This window comes from Buteo buteo, chromosome 1 (assembly GCF_964188355.1).
Source record: "Buteo buteo chromosome 1, bButBut1.hap1.1, whole genome shotgun sequence".
NCBI lineage: Eukaryota > Metazoa > Chordata > Aves > Accipitriformes > Accipitridae > Buteo > Buteo buteo.
Genome location: NC_134171.1, coordinates 82,449,477 through 82,464,394, shown reverse-complemented (window position 1 = coordinate 82,464,394; position 14,918 = coordinate 82,449,477). Strand labels below are relative to the sequence as shown.

Sequence of the window (14,918 nt, the reverse complement as noted above, 5' to 3'; positions counted from 1 at the left end):
GTCAAGTTCAAGAGGAATGAATAATTGACACGCACACACACACATGCATTTGCGTGAATTTTATGGAGAAATAAATACAGTGCCTTTTTAAAGTTAGTAATAATTGAGACCAAGGGCCTAATCACTCCTGATGGTGAGTACTTCCTATGCTAGTGAAGTAATTTAGGTAAGCACCAACTCTAGCGTTTGTCGTGATTACTGAAAAAAGAAGCCAAGGATTTTAAATTACATGAACTGTGTAATAGACAAGAAACTTAAACATCGTGGGCTTTACACATATTTGGCCACTATGTTAATGTATTCTCACAACTGACTCTTTGTAATAAGCATTTGCATTTAGGCAAGCTCATTGAAATGGAATAAGACGGGTCAAAACTCAGGCCCAGCTGAATTCATATGTACAAAACTTATCCTAGTTGGCCTCAAGATCTGTGAGTGCCTTTGCTTTAAGTGCTCTTACAGTGTTTTAAGTAATTTTATTCTTTACACTGAATTCTATGCTTGTGTCCTGCTGTCACATTTGATGAGGCACATGCAGATGCATTAATAAGAAACTGATGTCACGAAAAAGCATTTTATTTCTGCAGAGCTATGTTGTATGCAGCATGGCTGGACATCACAAGGAGAAAGGTTTTTTTGTTGTTGTTTGTTTGTTTGTTTGTTTTTTGGTTTTTTTTGTTTGTTTTGTTAATCTCAAATGAGTTTGCAACAATCTGACAGTCCTTATCATTCATAAAATAACACGGGAGTCTCATTTGGAACGACAGGCAGTCCCGGTCTAGAAGAGGAAAAATATTTTCATAACTGCGATTGCAAATTGAGTGATTTGTGACATATATGAGAAGTTTGTTAGCTGATAGCAGGATATTTGGCTGTGACCAGTGTTGTTTGGATTTGCTTTTCTTGAGCTCTAAAACTAACAAATTAAATGAAAATACTTAATGTGTACAATATGTATGTGTTTATATATATGTCAGTATGTAAGCTTTAAAATTGTTTTGGTGGTTTATTCTAACCCTAAATAGTTTACAGGCTTTTTCCAAAGGATGTGTTACTTTTCACTTTCAGAAAGGTAGGTCCTTTCAGTGACGGCAGAGGATGAACTAAATACTTTCTGGAAAGGTGGCATTTTTTTCTTGGATGTGCAATCATTTTGTGTTTTTCCTTTAAAAAATATTAGTGATATTTAGATCTTTTTGGATGACCAGGATGCTAGCAATAGGATAAGAATATCTGATATTAATAGGAACAATGCTCCCTGCAGCCTTCTATGAAATAGTGACATTTAACACAACACAAATTACGTTCTCCTTTTTATACATACCAACTAACTTGCCACTAAATATTGTAATAAAGAAACCTGTAATAATGATGACTCAGCCTTTGGAAAAGACTGTACAATGCTTCATTTTTATCTTGCTTAGATTTGTGCAAGTCATTAAGTTTATCATAAATTGTTGGGGTGCATCTTGTTTACATCTCTTTTTTAGGAAAATACATTAAGTTTTGCTTGTAAGACCTTAATTTAAAAGTGAAACAATTGTAGAAGTACTGTGTGCATGATTGTTGCATTCACTTAGCTGGAACAACAACAAAAATTTTTGTCATTTACACCCTGCTCGTCACCTACACCCTCCTTCATACACAGACACACACTATTACTAGGTTCTTATGAACTAGCAACACTGCTGACATTTCAGGTGCACGCACTGAAGTAGTATATATCTGTCATGAAAGAAATCTCCTAGTGTTTGAAAAGAAATCCTATAGAAACACTGTTAGTGGCTTTAAGCAAGGGTATGGCCTTGGTTTTGCCCAAGACACTGGAGATGTATTGAGTTCAGACCATGTTTTTATAAAGTAACACATCAGCAAAGTATTGGACAGTAATTTATTTGCCACAGATGATCTTAATTTTGTATTCTGTGCAATCTGAGAAAAAAATGACACTATTCTCTCCCTGCACTACTTAAGTGGCTAACCCCAAATTGTTGTTGGGTTCTTACTGATCTCCCATTGTAGGGAAGTGTTTCTGTGGATCATAGTGTAACACCCCCAAGCAAAAGGATAAATTTATAGACAATTGTTCTCTTGGTGTGGAATTTCACAGGCATGTAATTCAGCTTTTGTGTAACTAACCAAAACGTCTTTTGCCTGAAATTTCAGAAGGGGAAAATGTTTTAACCATCCATTTGAAATTTATATGTAACTATTGTTTCAGTATGTTGATAATTTCATCAATAAGGAAAGAAAAGCAAGCTCTTTGGTCAGAGTCTTTGGCAGCCAATTTGAAAACAATAAAATAATTCTCTCTCAAGAGGTAACAGTCTTTTGTTGCTCACAATCTCAACATAAACATCTCCTGGTCATTTTACACAGCTAACAGTTTCCAGACAGTTTCATACATTGGCTGAAGGAAAAAGTATGAATTCCTGCACTTAAACTTCCTTTCAGCAAATCAAATTTGCTTCTCCTGATAAACTGTCTGATCTTACATATTTGAGCAATGGTAAGGATCTCTGAATATGCCAGGAAGTTTGGGTGCTAAATATGCAATAAGATGGAGTTTTATCTCTTTGCTGGCAATATTAGGGGATATTATGTATACTTTCCTGCTGAAGCGTTATGAGAGACAGAACTAATGCCTACATAAATGCAGATGTGTTTCACAGTTTTAATCTCATACCTCACAATATCCTGTGGTGGAAGAACACACATGTTGTGATTAAGTTGGGAGGCAAAAACCCACCAAACAGAAAGATTTCTTTTTACATGCAGCATTTAGACATTGCTTGACAGTATCATACTCTTATGTCTCTAGCACCCACAGTAGTTCAGTGTGAATGGTAAAGATAAGGCTGACTGCAAGATTTTGAAGTATAAACTATGTGCAAAATTATGTTGTTTTCATACCTGGATTCTGGTGATACAGTGAAAAAAATGTCCACAATTTAGTTGTATAGATTATATTTCTAAGAATTTTACTGACAAATATGTAAAACTATGAGAGGCAAATCTGACATATTGTCAGGAATGTGGCACTGTGAGGAAGGAGCTTTGAATTCATGCTTTGATATTAACTTGCTTTTGTGTTCTAGAGCAAGATATGTAGTAGCTCTGCAGTTTTTCCACCTCTGACATGCCCACAGTAAAACTTCTATTTAATGAAAGATACTGATTTCTTTTATATAATTTGATGGAATAAGTCCCTATTTGACTAATAGATGATGATCCAAGTGTATCAGTACTTGTATCTGACAAAATTAAACAGTTGGGATATTATCAGTGAATTTACCTTTCTGCAAGTTATTGCTTCCATCAATGAAAAAGGGAGCAGGATGAGGGAGTGGGCAGCTTGAACTGTGACAAATAATGTGAATTATCATTCTTAGCTGCATGTCTGCAAAAAAGGAGACTGGATCCTTGCTAACAAGGTAAACAAAATATATTTCAAGTGTTGTATTTTGAATCCATAATATTGTTTTCCCCAGTGTGAGATTAATTTCCTGGAAATAGTTATGGAAACAGGACCTGGCAGCGACCAGCTGATAGTCATTTCTAAAATCTGAAAGTCTAAATGATTTCAAATTATACTGTAGCCTTTATGACCTTTATTCAGCAAGTTACAATAAGGAAAAACAGCAGGTGTGTTTCATTAATAGCAAATCACTGTTCATGTCAGTGGAAGAAAATGGCAATGGAGATATATATAATAAAAGGCGACATCAGAAAACTCACTGGCCATGTGACACGTTACTAAGAGCCTAAACAGGTCAAACTGAAAGTTTGAAATTTGTCATTTGGTAGTGCAGAACAAAAGGAGGACAAGAAACATGTTGAAATGGAAGAAAGTGGAGGACAGAATGTATTGATAGGAAATCTGAAGAAAAGAAAATCATGTTTTATTGTGTTATCAGAAACACTGGCTGTAATTACCTTAGATACCTTACCCTTTGATATACCGTAGTCCAAATTTTACATATGGATACCTAAACCAAGCAGCATTTCCCCTAATCTTGTTCTGAAAGATTTATTCAGAGTCTAACTGTACATTTTAGGTATATGACTTCCTATGTAGAGAAAGCAGATCACTCTAGCTTTACTGCTGTAGTAATGTTAACTATTTGTAACAAAGGATGTTTATGTAGGCTTATTTTCCATTCTCACTCCTACCTTCTTACCTGCAATGAATATGCATATATGTGTATATGTTCATGTGTTTAATTTAGAAATCTGTTTCATTTTTCCAGTATTTCATTTAAGTCATTCTTTTTTGCCCTTTCTTTTCCTTTTTGATGTTAAATCATCTATTCTATTGCAGATGCTCTTCTCCATGTCTTGATCATGACAACAGCAGGTGAACTTCTGCATAATTTCTTTCTTTAATACACTGCACTTCCTACCCACCCTATTTATCCTCCTCTCTTACCTCACTTCAGGATGCTTTAGTGTTTTGGTAGGGCATGTTAGCCAAGAGAAAAAAAATAATCTACTCTGACTAGCAGTAATAGTTACACATGGCCCTATTTCTCTTCTTATACAGTACGTGTCCACTTTCTCCCATCTGCTGTGTCCTCGATAAGAAAATAATACTGGACACCTAAGTCCACTGCAAAAAATCTTAACAAAGCTCCTTATGCATTCCTAGATTGTTTTAACCATTGATTTAATTAACTAGACATTCTCTCTGTTGGTGGCATGGTTTAATATTATTAAAAAGAAGGGATTCCCCCCCCCCCCCCCCCAATCCAACACAAACCACTGTAGATAGGTTTAGTTTCAACTGTTGTGTTACAAAGTGGGCCTTTTATCTCACTTGTCTATGTAAAGAATATTGCAGAGCCACTCCCTAGGCCACATTTTCCAAACTGTGCCACCATATTGGAACTAGTAGAGTAACAGCACAGACCCAGTATATTTAATTTTTCATGCCATATGTGTTTTTTGTGTGACCTTGGTTAATCAGTGTTTGAATCGTTGGCACATTGCATCCCGCACAGAACACCTGAAGCAGTACCTTCGCAAAGGAGATAATCATCTTCACTTGGCAAACTGAGTGTTTATTGGCACAGTACCTCTTCATCTCCTTTACCATAACCGTAGAAAGGTGAAAATCTTAAATATTCCCCTGTGCAAAATTATTAAATGGCAAAATAAAAACCCAAACTACAAACTCATATTTTTAGGTCATGTCACTCAAACTCTCTCTAGTTGACTAATGCAGTGAAGAGAATGTTACCATAAGTTAATACTCTAGTGGTTTCCTGCGTAGGATCATGTTTTTTGTCCTCCTCCGAAGGGCATTTTGCCTTGTTTATGTATGGCATAGTTGCAGCCTGATGAAAAGCACACTGAGGTAGTTGAATGACTTGCTGTTGACTTCAACGGGAGCCGGATCAAGGCCTTTTTTCTTAATTTCAGACTCTCTATCAGTTTTCCTTCTCCAGCTGAACACTTTACAATGGCTGAAGCACCCTGATTGTTTGTTTTTGCTTCTTCACACTGCGACTAACACTGAATGCTGCTATCTCCTTGTTTCCCAGTTTCTTTTAAAAATTAAGATAATGTATGCAGAAAAGTTCTTAAATTTGTCTACAATGGATGTGTGCTCTAGTTAGAGCTTTTTATTGTTTCCTGCTACCTGATGAGAGCATGTGTGCCTGCCTAGCTAGTTTGAGAGAATAATCATACCTGAACTGAGTGTATGAAAGTGGTGGTGTATTGATTTTGCCTATTCTGGTTTTGTGTGTTCAAAGAACTATTGCCTGTTCTAGAAAGACACTTCACGATGCTAGGTTTGCATGGCTCTTCCAATGATTCTGCAGAATGAGAAAGTGCGTTTGAGTGCCAACATGCTTGCATTTGCAGCCACCTGAAACCGTGACTCTTCTGCAAAGCTATTTACATAGCAGTGATTCTTCACAAATCACACAATAAGTGTCTTCTTTCACCCCCCAGTGTTTACGCATACATTTTTTATTTTATTTGTTCATCCTGATATTATCTTTCAAATGAGCATAGATGTAGAATAAAACCAAGTTAATTCCATATGAATAAAATCAGCAAAGGGAATAACTCAGGCTCAGATCCAGAATACAAATATTTCCTGAAAATACACCACAACTTTTTGTCCTTGTAAGATGGATAAACCCAATGCATATATATAGTCTGTGTGGAGCCATTAGAAAACCCATTGCTGTTTGCCGTGCTCTCTGTAGAAGGCATGGAAACACCCTGAAAGATTTAGGGGCCTTCTAGATATGTCCTCAACCAGGAGGATGCTGTAGCCAATGTTATTTGATATAGTTACCTTTCATATGGCAAGTATGTAGTTTTTAATTTCTCTAAAATTAAAAAGAATGAAATGGCCTCTCTAATTTATGAGTAAGTATTGCTAAATTAGAGGAGAATGGATGATGCTTGATCTAACTGCTAACCATGTGTTTAACAGAAGCATGTGTAGACTCCCCCTGCAGTCTATAACTTATTCCTAGAAAAGAATTACTTTTGTTCTTTATTTTTTCTTAAAATAATAATAATAAAATAATCCTGATTTCCCCTTCATTCTCTTTAAAGTAGAGAAGGCAACGATTTCCCAAAACCTAATTTGTTTCATTGATTTGGCTATTGTATTGGACCTCCACCTTGCTAAATCTCAGGAAAGCTCAGTATTGATCCAATCTGCAAGAATGTCAGGGTCACGTTTGTGTCATGCATCATTTCTAACTGAACCTTTAAAACTGGCAGAAAACGAAACTTACTCAAAGGCCGTCTTAGTACTGAGAAAGATCATCTTGTTGCCCTAGTCACCCCTGACATACAAATTTTGACTTTGCTGCTTTAACCCATAACCTGGTTTGATTTTTGAATCATCACTTAATTGAAATTTAAGTTGTTGCCATGGATTGCCAAGATAAACCAAAGTCACTGCTAAAGAAGGATGCTTCTCCTATATATAGTTATTATAGGAAGTACGTTTAAAACATGTTCTGAAATAGACTCTTGCTGATGGAAAGTACATGTAATTTTGATGCGTTGTTTGATCAATCAGTTCACTTATTTTGGCCACCTTTGTTTTAAATGGCTCACAAGAATGTTTTCCTACTTATCAGCTGTCCAAAAGTTTTCTCCTATTTATATTGTTTTCCCTCTCCTCAGTTTCACCTCATTTCTCTTAACCATAGTTAGTCCTTGCTAAGGTTTTCTTTCCCCTATTACGCCATTTTTAACCCCTTCTGAAAACTGTAGCTATTATATCTACATGGAGTTACTGTAAGTTATTTTGGTTTTTTTTTTTTACATTTTCTTTAATTTTTAATATTATAATAAATTATCACAGAACCACGTAAGGAACATTTATCAGCCTAATTTTTTTAGGATGCCTCCTTTCTTCTCCTCTTCCAGTGATAATCTGTAAGAGCTTTCTGATTCCCTTTAATCCCTTTTATTAACATTCCCCCCCCCCCCAACTCTTCACAGTCACTTGTGTTTCTCTTCCATGAGCCCTCTCCTCTTCATTCTCTGTACGTAGATGGTTGGTAGTGCTTGTAGTGGTGCTTCCTGCAAATGGAACACGGAGTAAGCTCTGTGTTTCCTGCTTAGCCAGAAGTCACTTTCTGCACTGTCCAGTTAGCGTGAGCAGAGGGTGCCCAGTGCCCTTTGCAGAAGGAGGATCTTAAGAAGTTTTAAGTCAGAGCAGGGAAGATCGATGCAAAGATTGAACGGGTACCTCTGAGGGATGGTAAAGCAAAGCACTGTCTCTCTGCATGCAATAAGAGAAGCACCCCTGCACCTAAGCTTCAGGGACTATATATGATGTTAGGGTTATTCATATGCTAGTATTACGTATTATTTTGTTCTTGACCATGGGAGTTTATAATGAAAAGGTACCAATTCCCAGAGCGATGGCTCAATCTGCCAATTATTGCTGCTAGTTTTGTTTGTTCATTTGAGTACAGTCTCTTCCTATGTCAGTCTTGTCACTTAACAACATCTGGTAAAAGAAACATTAGAGAGAGGAAAAATAATGCGTGTGTGTGGGTGCAACAAAATAATTAATTTGCATTTTACATTTCCTATATATTAGTCATACAATTTTTTCACTTTCCTAAACGCACATTTCAGAAAGCATGTTTTATGTCACACCTTCGTTTTGTCTGAGTTATTTGTATATTGATATACACAGTCCTGCAAAAGGGCAAAGCTTTTCCAGTCCTGGAACAGTAATGCCACCATCCAGATGCCCTATTATGTAGCAAATAGGCAGAAAAAGAGGCTGCTATGATTCAGAAAATGCTTTGTTATGAATTAATTGCTTGACTCTATTACATATCCAAAGTTATGTGAAACGTGCTGATTTAGAAACAGGGATGAAAAGAAATTGGATTAAATAAGTGGATGAAAAAATGAACGTGGCAAAAAGTTTGGGAAATAAACAGGGTGGTATGGGGAAAAAGAACGTATTTGTACATTTTGCGTCAGCTCTACAAATCCTGCATCAGTGTACCATCCTTTCAGACTTCTATGCCGTGGCTCTGGAGCTGAGGAATTTTCCCCTTCAGTTTCTTTCTTTTGCGCTATATTCGTGCTAGTTCTCCAAAATTTGTTTTCTGGACATTTCATAGTAGTATATAAGTGGTTTTGTGAACCGGCTCCTCCATATTTACTATAACAATTGGCACTAATCTTTCTACGCTGTCCTCATACTAATCTATGTTTGCCTGAATTTGCTGTCCAGCAGTTGAAGGGTACTTGCAGTTTCTTAGGTGGTTTCAGACTCAACCAGAAGTCACAGAACCCTTCAGGAATCTCCCGTTTCATCTGAGGGTCTGTTTCAGTGATATGGCACAAGTCTATTTTGTGGTGTATACTGTGATGAACACTCCTGTTTGCCAGATTGTGTCTCGTTATTTAGTAAATAAATTAGATCTTTTTTATGATATAAAGAGTTGTTTTTACAGTGCATAATAATAATGTCCTACTGTTTTTATCCTAATCATTGTTGTCTTTGTGTCCACCTTCCAATGATACTTATATTTGCCTGTTCTTCCACTCTTTGGAGCAGTAGTTGGTTTCAGTGACAGCTGACTGATAGACCTTGCCATAGATTCACTGACAGACCTTTCTCTGACCCACCAGGCATGTTCAGTAAACTTAAACTGAAAGAAAGAGTTGCAACTTTAAGGCCTGAACACACACAGGTATCCCTTTGCATCTCGAGTGTTTACTAGAGACAAATGCCACACTCAGTTTTTAATTGATCTGTGTTAGATCCCAAGTTTTGCAGGTGTGGGAACACAAGGCTATGACTGTGTGTGAGGTGAGATACCAGTTTGTTACGGATGGTCAAAATCAAGGATGACCACTGCTTCTTGAGCTTTTATATTGGTTCTACACTGCAAGCTAGTTATCTTAATTGGGTAACGTGTGCTTTATGCGAAGGCACTGCTATTTCAGCACTCTGCTTATCTTTTTGTTAGTCTGAAAGGAATTACTATACGGAGAAAGAGCATGATACTAAAAGCAGCAGAAGCCACTATTGTGGTCAGAAGGGAGATTATTTGATTTGGACCCTTACCTTTTGTGTGTACATACTCTTCTGGCACTTAACAGTGGCTTTGGCATTGCTGCGACACATGGGGAGATAAGCTAAGGAGGACATAAGACAGAAAGATGACCTAGCACTAATATTTCACTAATGGACAGTGAAAGAAGGTGATCCTGTTGTTAAAGTATACGGTCTTGAGTATTATGTCAATAAATGAAAACAATTGAATCCTAAAAATTGTATTCATGGCAGCTTACACAATAAGAAATGTGAATGCTAATTTAATTCAGTAAGTGCTCTCATTAGTTTCTGGTAATTGTGGGGGTAATATTTCTGTTGCTCATCGTATTAGCATCAAAATGTGAAATTCTTCTTTCAGCACTCAGTGTTATTAACTACCTCTAATGCACCCATTATGACAGAGACTTGGACTGATTCTCTGAAACATAATTCAGAACCACTTTGATAACACTGCTTCATACAGTTAAAGGAAAATTGCAGTGCAAGCCACAGAGCATTATTGCAACAATTGAGCATTTAGTATCTCTTAAGCTCGTCTTTCATCTGTGCTTTAAAATGTATAAAGTATATATTTTATGAAGGAAGCTCCCATTTTTCTAAATTAATCCCCAGGGAATCAAAGCTGTAAAATGTTTTCATTTTCTTTTTTTCCCCCTTGTTAAAACCACAGAAACACCAACCTCTAAGGAATGAGATAATGGTTGTACTACCCAGACTTTTACACTAAACAAAATCTAGAGGTATATGAATGGCAGTAGAATAGGAGACTGCATGTGTGAGAAAGACTGGCATTCGTGGTGCATGGTGTGCTTCTGACTGGCGCTTGTGGCTCCTCTCCATCATCCATTTTTCTGACTTGCACGGTGTGTTGAGTGTTGTGTTTTTACAGCATGTGGAATTACTTGTAGCTGTGTGGACAATGAATGGATGCAATGTTTGTTGCACAGAACGGTCAAGGGGACAGTGGAAAAATACCTGTATTTGTTACTCATGTTATAAGGGCTTTTCTCTATTGCAGGTCCTTCAGTAGCATTTCTGCGACTCCCCATGTGATGATTCTATTTTAGTGGCTAGAAGTAGGCCTGATACCATTCTGTCTCATCTAATTTTCACTTCCAGCAACCTGACATTCCCATCCCACATCAGGCATGATCCTAAGTCATAAACCAGTAAAAAAAATTGTAGTTCTACACCTTTCCCAAGAATGTCCCCAATATTTGTAACAAACCTGTCAAAATATACCTGTTGATTATATATGGAAGTATAAAAAGTTCAGCATAAAAGAAATTCCATGAAATGTTTTTCTCCCTTTCAAAGAAAAAGAAATAAATAAGATAACTTACCTCATGCTAGAAGAGGGCTCCCTGTAGATGGCTTTCTGCAGCTGTAAGTTTTCCTCTGGGACATTGTATTGCTGTGCAAAGTAACAAAGAAAAACAAAAATCCATAAATAAACCTCTTATATAGTGACTGTAGCTACTGTCATCTCACCAAAGTCCAAAATTTGTCTTCAAACAATAATGATGTGCTGGGTTTTTTATACAAATAGGTGCTAGCTCCACTGATGTATTAGGAATTGTATCCACACACTCCAGAGTGAAATTTGATTTTTTTTTTTTAATCCATTTTTGTTGAAAATTAGTTTATCAAAAAACTAGAAAATTATATAGATAACCTAAAAAAACCCCAACAACCCCTCCAATCAGAATTGGCTTTATGTTCTTGAGTCATAAATAGTTTTCTTCAGTAAGATTTGCTTGTAAAGTATTTAAAGAGCGCCAACTTTATGATATAGATGCTTGCAGGTACAGAGTAGTGATATTTGCACTTGACTTTGTCTCTAATAGGTACATACACATGTGCTCACATTTATTAGTGACTGCTGGTATTTTTACCAACAGCAGCACTGCAAGATAAGACTTTCTGTGAAGAACTCTTAGATAGCACTTGTCAGTTTAATTAATAAATTATCTTAGCATGATTTGGTGCTTCACATGGGAGAAAGGCTTTTTCTAAATGTACATCTTGAGAAAGAGCTATATTTACATAGGTAGTTTGTTACGTATGTGGAACATAACCAAAGGAATTTTGATATGTTTTGTACCTAATTTTTGTCTCCTGATTTTTCAGCTTCCTAGTTAGTTTCATGGTGGATGCTCGTGGGGGTGCCATGAGAGGTTGCAGACATAACGGACTACGAATCATTATTCCTCCGCGGAAATGCACTGCTCCAACACGAGTGACTTGCCGGTTGGTGAAACGCCACAGACTGGCCACCATGCCTCCTATGGTGGAAGGCGAAGGTCTGGCCAGCCGCCTGATTGAAGTTGGACCTTCTGGTGCTCAGTTTCTTGGGTAAGGGGTGCCATATGGCCTAAAGGAAAATGTTCGGTCTACTTTCATCTGTTTGCAAGTTGCACTGAAATGGTTCCTTTTTCGAGACTTGAACAGGAAAAGATGTTTGTAACATACGGTAACAGACTGGTCGTGCGAAATACAAATCGGTTGTTAGCTAACAATTCACAAAGCTTTTACGCCTTTTCCTTTGAAAATGGATATTTTAACCACTAGCGCTAAGGTTAATGTGCTTCCTTGCATGTAATTATTACTCAGTGTTGTGATATTATAGTGGGAAGAGACCCCTTGGCAGCCAGAAAAGGGAGTTCATACTATATTTAAGTAATCTACATACAAGGCATGAATAGCACAGCACTGATCTAAAGCCCAAATGTAAAGCCTGCTACATATACAACACAAGTTACAGCTGCTTATTTTAGAGACTTGCGTTGTGTTATCAGTAATTTGGACTATCAGGGAAGCACAGTGCCTTTGATTTTTCTGGGGTTGCAATTGCTAAATTAAGCAGTAGGACAACCCTGGAATTTTTTTTCCATTTCTTTTGTCCTATGCTGCAAAACCCGTAGAAAGATCAGATTTGTGTCTACTGCTGAGCTTCTTTTAGCAATTTTCAGCTGAAAGCAGCAGTTATCCACACTTTTTTTTATTTGTTTTACTGACTGTTCTCCCTATCAACTGTGGCATCCAAAAGTGGATGATTGAAGGAACCCCTTCTATTACGATAAATAGCTTCATTCAGAAATTGTGGGGAAAAAAAAAAGTGACTCTGTAAACAGCAATTGTTTAACTCCATTTTGAACGAAATCCGTTGCTTTAAAATCCTATTGTAACAGGCAGTCATCAGAGCCACTATCTTCGTTAGTGCTTTTTCTAAAAGATTGAGCTTAGAGAAAAGAAAGAAAAATGTTGATAGGTAGTTTTTAACTGCCCACTGCTTTTACATGGAGTGTGAAAGGAGAACATACCCAAGACATGTTTTAGCTACTTCGCTGTTGCTCTAATCTGGTAACAAAGCAAGAGCAGTTTTGAAACACTGCAAATGTGATGCTAAGAGCAAGCCAACCATTCCTTTTGACAGACAGGATACCTCTTAATATCAGAAGTAATAGCAAACAAGCTGGCTAATCAGATGCTTTGTACCACTTATTCTTTTCACATCTTGGTCACTTTTAAAGAGAAGCAGAAAGAAATCTAAAGAGCAGAAGAAATATTGTGCTGTCACATTCAGTCTTCCCATTATCCTTGTCACGCACAAATTGACCTTAAGTATGTCTCCCATTTTCTTTTTAATGGTTTCTTTATCTAATGAGAATGTCTCACCTGAAAGACTAGGATATAGCACAGTTTTGTTCATTCTTAGATCTTTACGCCTTTCCTGCAAGCGTTTTTCTAGGTGTTGTATTGGCAGTGAAATCAGGCAATTACTGTACTGTTTGCAGAGATGCATTCTAAGGTCCAGTTCCTGTTCCCATTGAGTTCACTGCCAAACCCCCCCATTGTCTTCCCATAAGCAAGAAAAGATCCTAAATTAACAAAACTAATTTTGCTGATTTTGATCACCAAATTGTCATCGCTAGGACGGAACCTTATTCAGTGTACAGCCTAATTCCACTCTGTGGACCAGACAGTGGCACTGGCGTTCTGGCACAAAAAATACATAAAGTTTATTTATGTTCTTTCTTTCACTGCTGCTTTGGATGTACTCAGTAAACTTCATCTGCCTACGGCTCCTCCCCCACTTAATGAGGGAGAAAGTTTGGTCAGCCGAATCCTTCAGCTGGGGCCTCCTGGGACCAAATTCCTTGGGTAGGAGAGACTTGAAACAAATTGATGGATGCTGACCTCCCCATTCTTCTCCTCCTTCTGCGATATGATTTTTTTATGTCATTATGCCCATGATATCGTCCCTTTCTATTATTTGAAATTTTGTATACCTAACCTTTAGTGGACCATTTTTCAACCCTTGTGGTATGTGGTTTTGTTTTGGTGGTATGTTTGTATCTTTTTCTTAAAGTACTGTGGCCTTCATTTTTGTTTTGGCATGAAATCTTCCTAGTTATGTGCTTGATGTCTGTAGCAAAGCAACCTGGATTAGGACCAAAAAAAAGGAATCTACTGTAAATTCAAAGATGTTTTTGTATCAAGGACTGATTATTCAATAAGTTATATGTTGGATACCACCAGTATAATAGAACACATGACATTTACTTATGTACACGGTAACCTGTGTGAGTCCTCTAATTAGAGAAGTGTATATACAAATATATTTGTATTTTCTCTGTTATTTCTAAGAGTATGTATGTACATGTATATATAAATACAGATATATGTACACGTGTTGTATATGTGTGTGTATATATATGGACACATACACTGATAAATACATTGACATCTGCTTGTAAGGCAACACAGCAAATTCTTATCTCCTATACTGAAATAGAAACCCAGATGATCTCCTTGGACCTCCTTTATCTCTCCCAGAGTGTAAATCGGGAATAAATTCATTGGAATATATAGAGTTACAATGAAGTAAAATTGGCATAGGATACAATTGCCCACTGATTGCAATGGAATTATTCTGATTTGCACTAGTATAAGTGAGATCAGAATTTGTCCTACTATTCATATACGTTACAGTAGATTCTCTTTGAAATGAAGTTGCACAGGTTAACCCAGACAGTAGTGACACCTATAATGAGCATGAGTTTTTTTATGAACCTGCAAAACAATCACCAAATTTCTAGCTAAGCACTATTACCTTACCAAATATCATTCGCACTGTGGAAAGAGGTGAATGCACTTTTTAATCTGTCCTTCAGCATTTACTGGGTCCCTGTAAAAATCTAGTATGTGTTAGTGACCTACTAGTTTAGGATTATGCCAAAGTATTCCAGTGAAATAGGTAGAATTCCAGGTCACTTTGTAGCAGACTGAATAGAGTTGCTGTTAATCCTGTTTCTTCCTCTCTCCCGTGTGCATTTAATGCGCTGTG

At 37.0% G+C, this 14,918-nt stretch overlaps 1 protein-coding gene and 1 long non-coding RNA gene across 29 annotated transcripts in view; one reads left to right on the top strand and one right to left on the bottom strand.

Annotated features, from left to right (window-relative positions):
• ANK2 (ankyrin 2) overlaps positions 1-14,918 on the top strand; it is a 381,291-nt gene that overhangs the window by 318,250 nt on the left and 48,123 nt on the right. For 14 of the 28 annotated variants that reach the window (XM_075037668.1, XM_075037696.1, XM_075037705.1 and 11 more), the window contains 2 exons: positions 4,322-4,357; positions 11,699-11,923. In XM_075037668.1, the coding sequence (XP_074893769.1) occupies positions 4,322-4,357; positions 11,699-11,923 (261 nt within the window). Of the gene's footprint in view, positions 1-3,381; positions 3,435-4,321; positions 4,358-11,698; positions 11,924-13,633; positions 13,733-14,918 lie in introns of those variants that run through there. The other 14 variants (XM_075037862.1, XM_075037854.1, XM_075037847.1 and 11 more) reach the window with 3 other exon arrangements.
• LOC142035728 (uncharacterized) overlaps positions 7,150-14,918 on the bottom strand; it is a 28,497-nt gene continuing 20,728 nt past the window's right edge. The window contains exons 5-8 of the long non-coding RNA XR_012651939.1: positions 10,912-10,982; positions 9,578-9,648; positions 7,891-7,993; positions 7,150-7,560 (exon numbers count right to left, since the gene is read on the bottom strand). This is a non-coding gene — a long non-coding RNA (uncharacterized LOC142035728). The remainder of the gene's footprint in view (positions 7,561-7,890; positions 7,994-9,577; positions 9,649-10,911; positions 10,983-14,918) is intronic.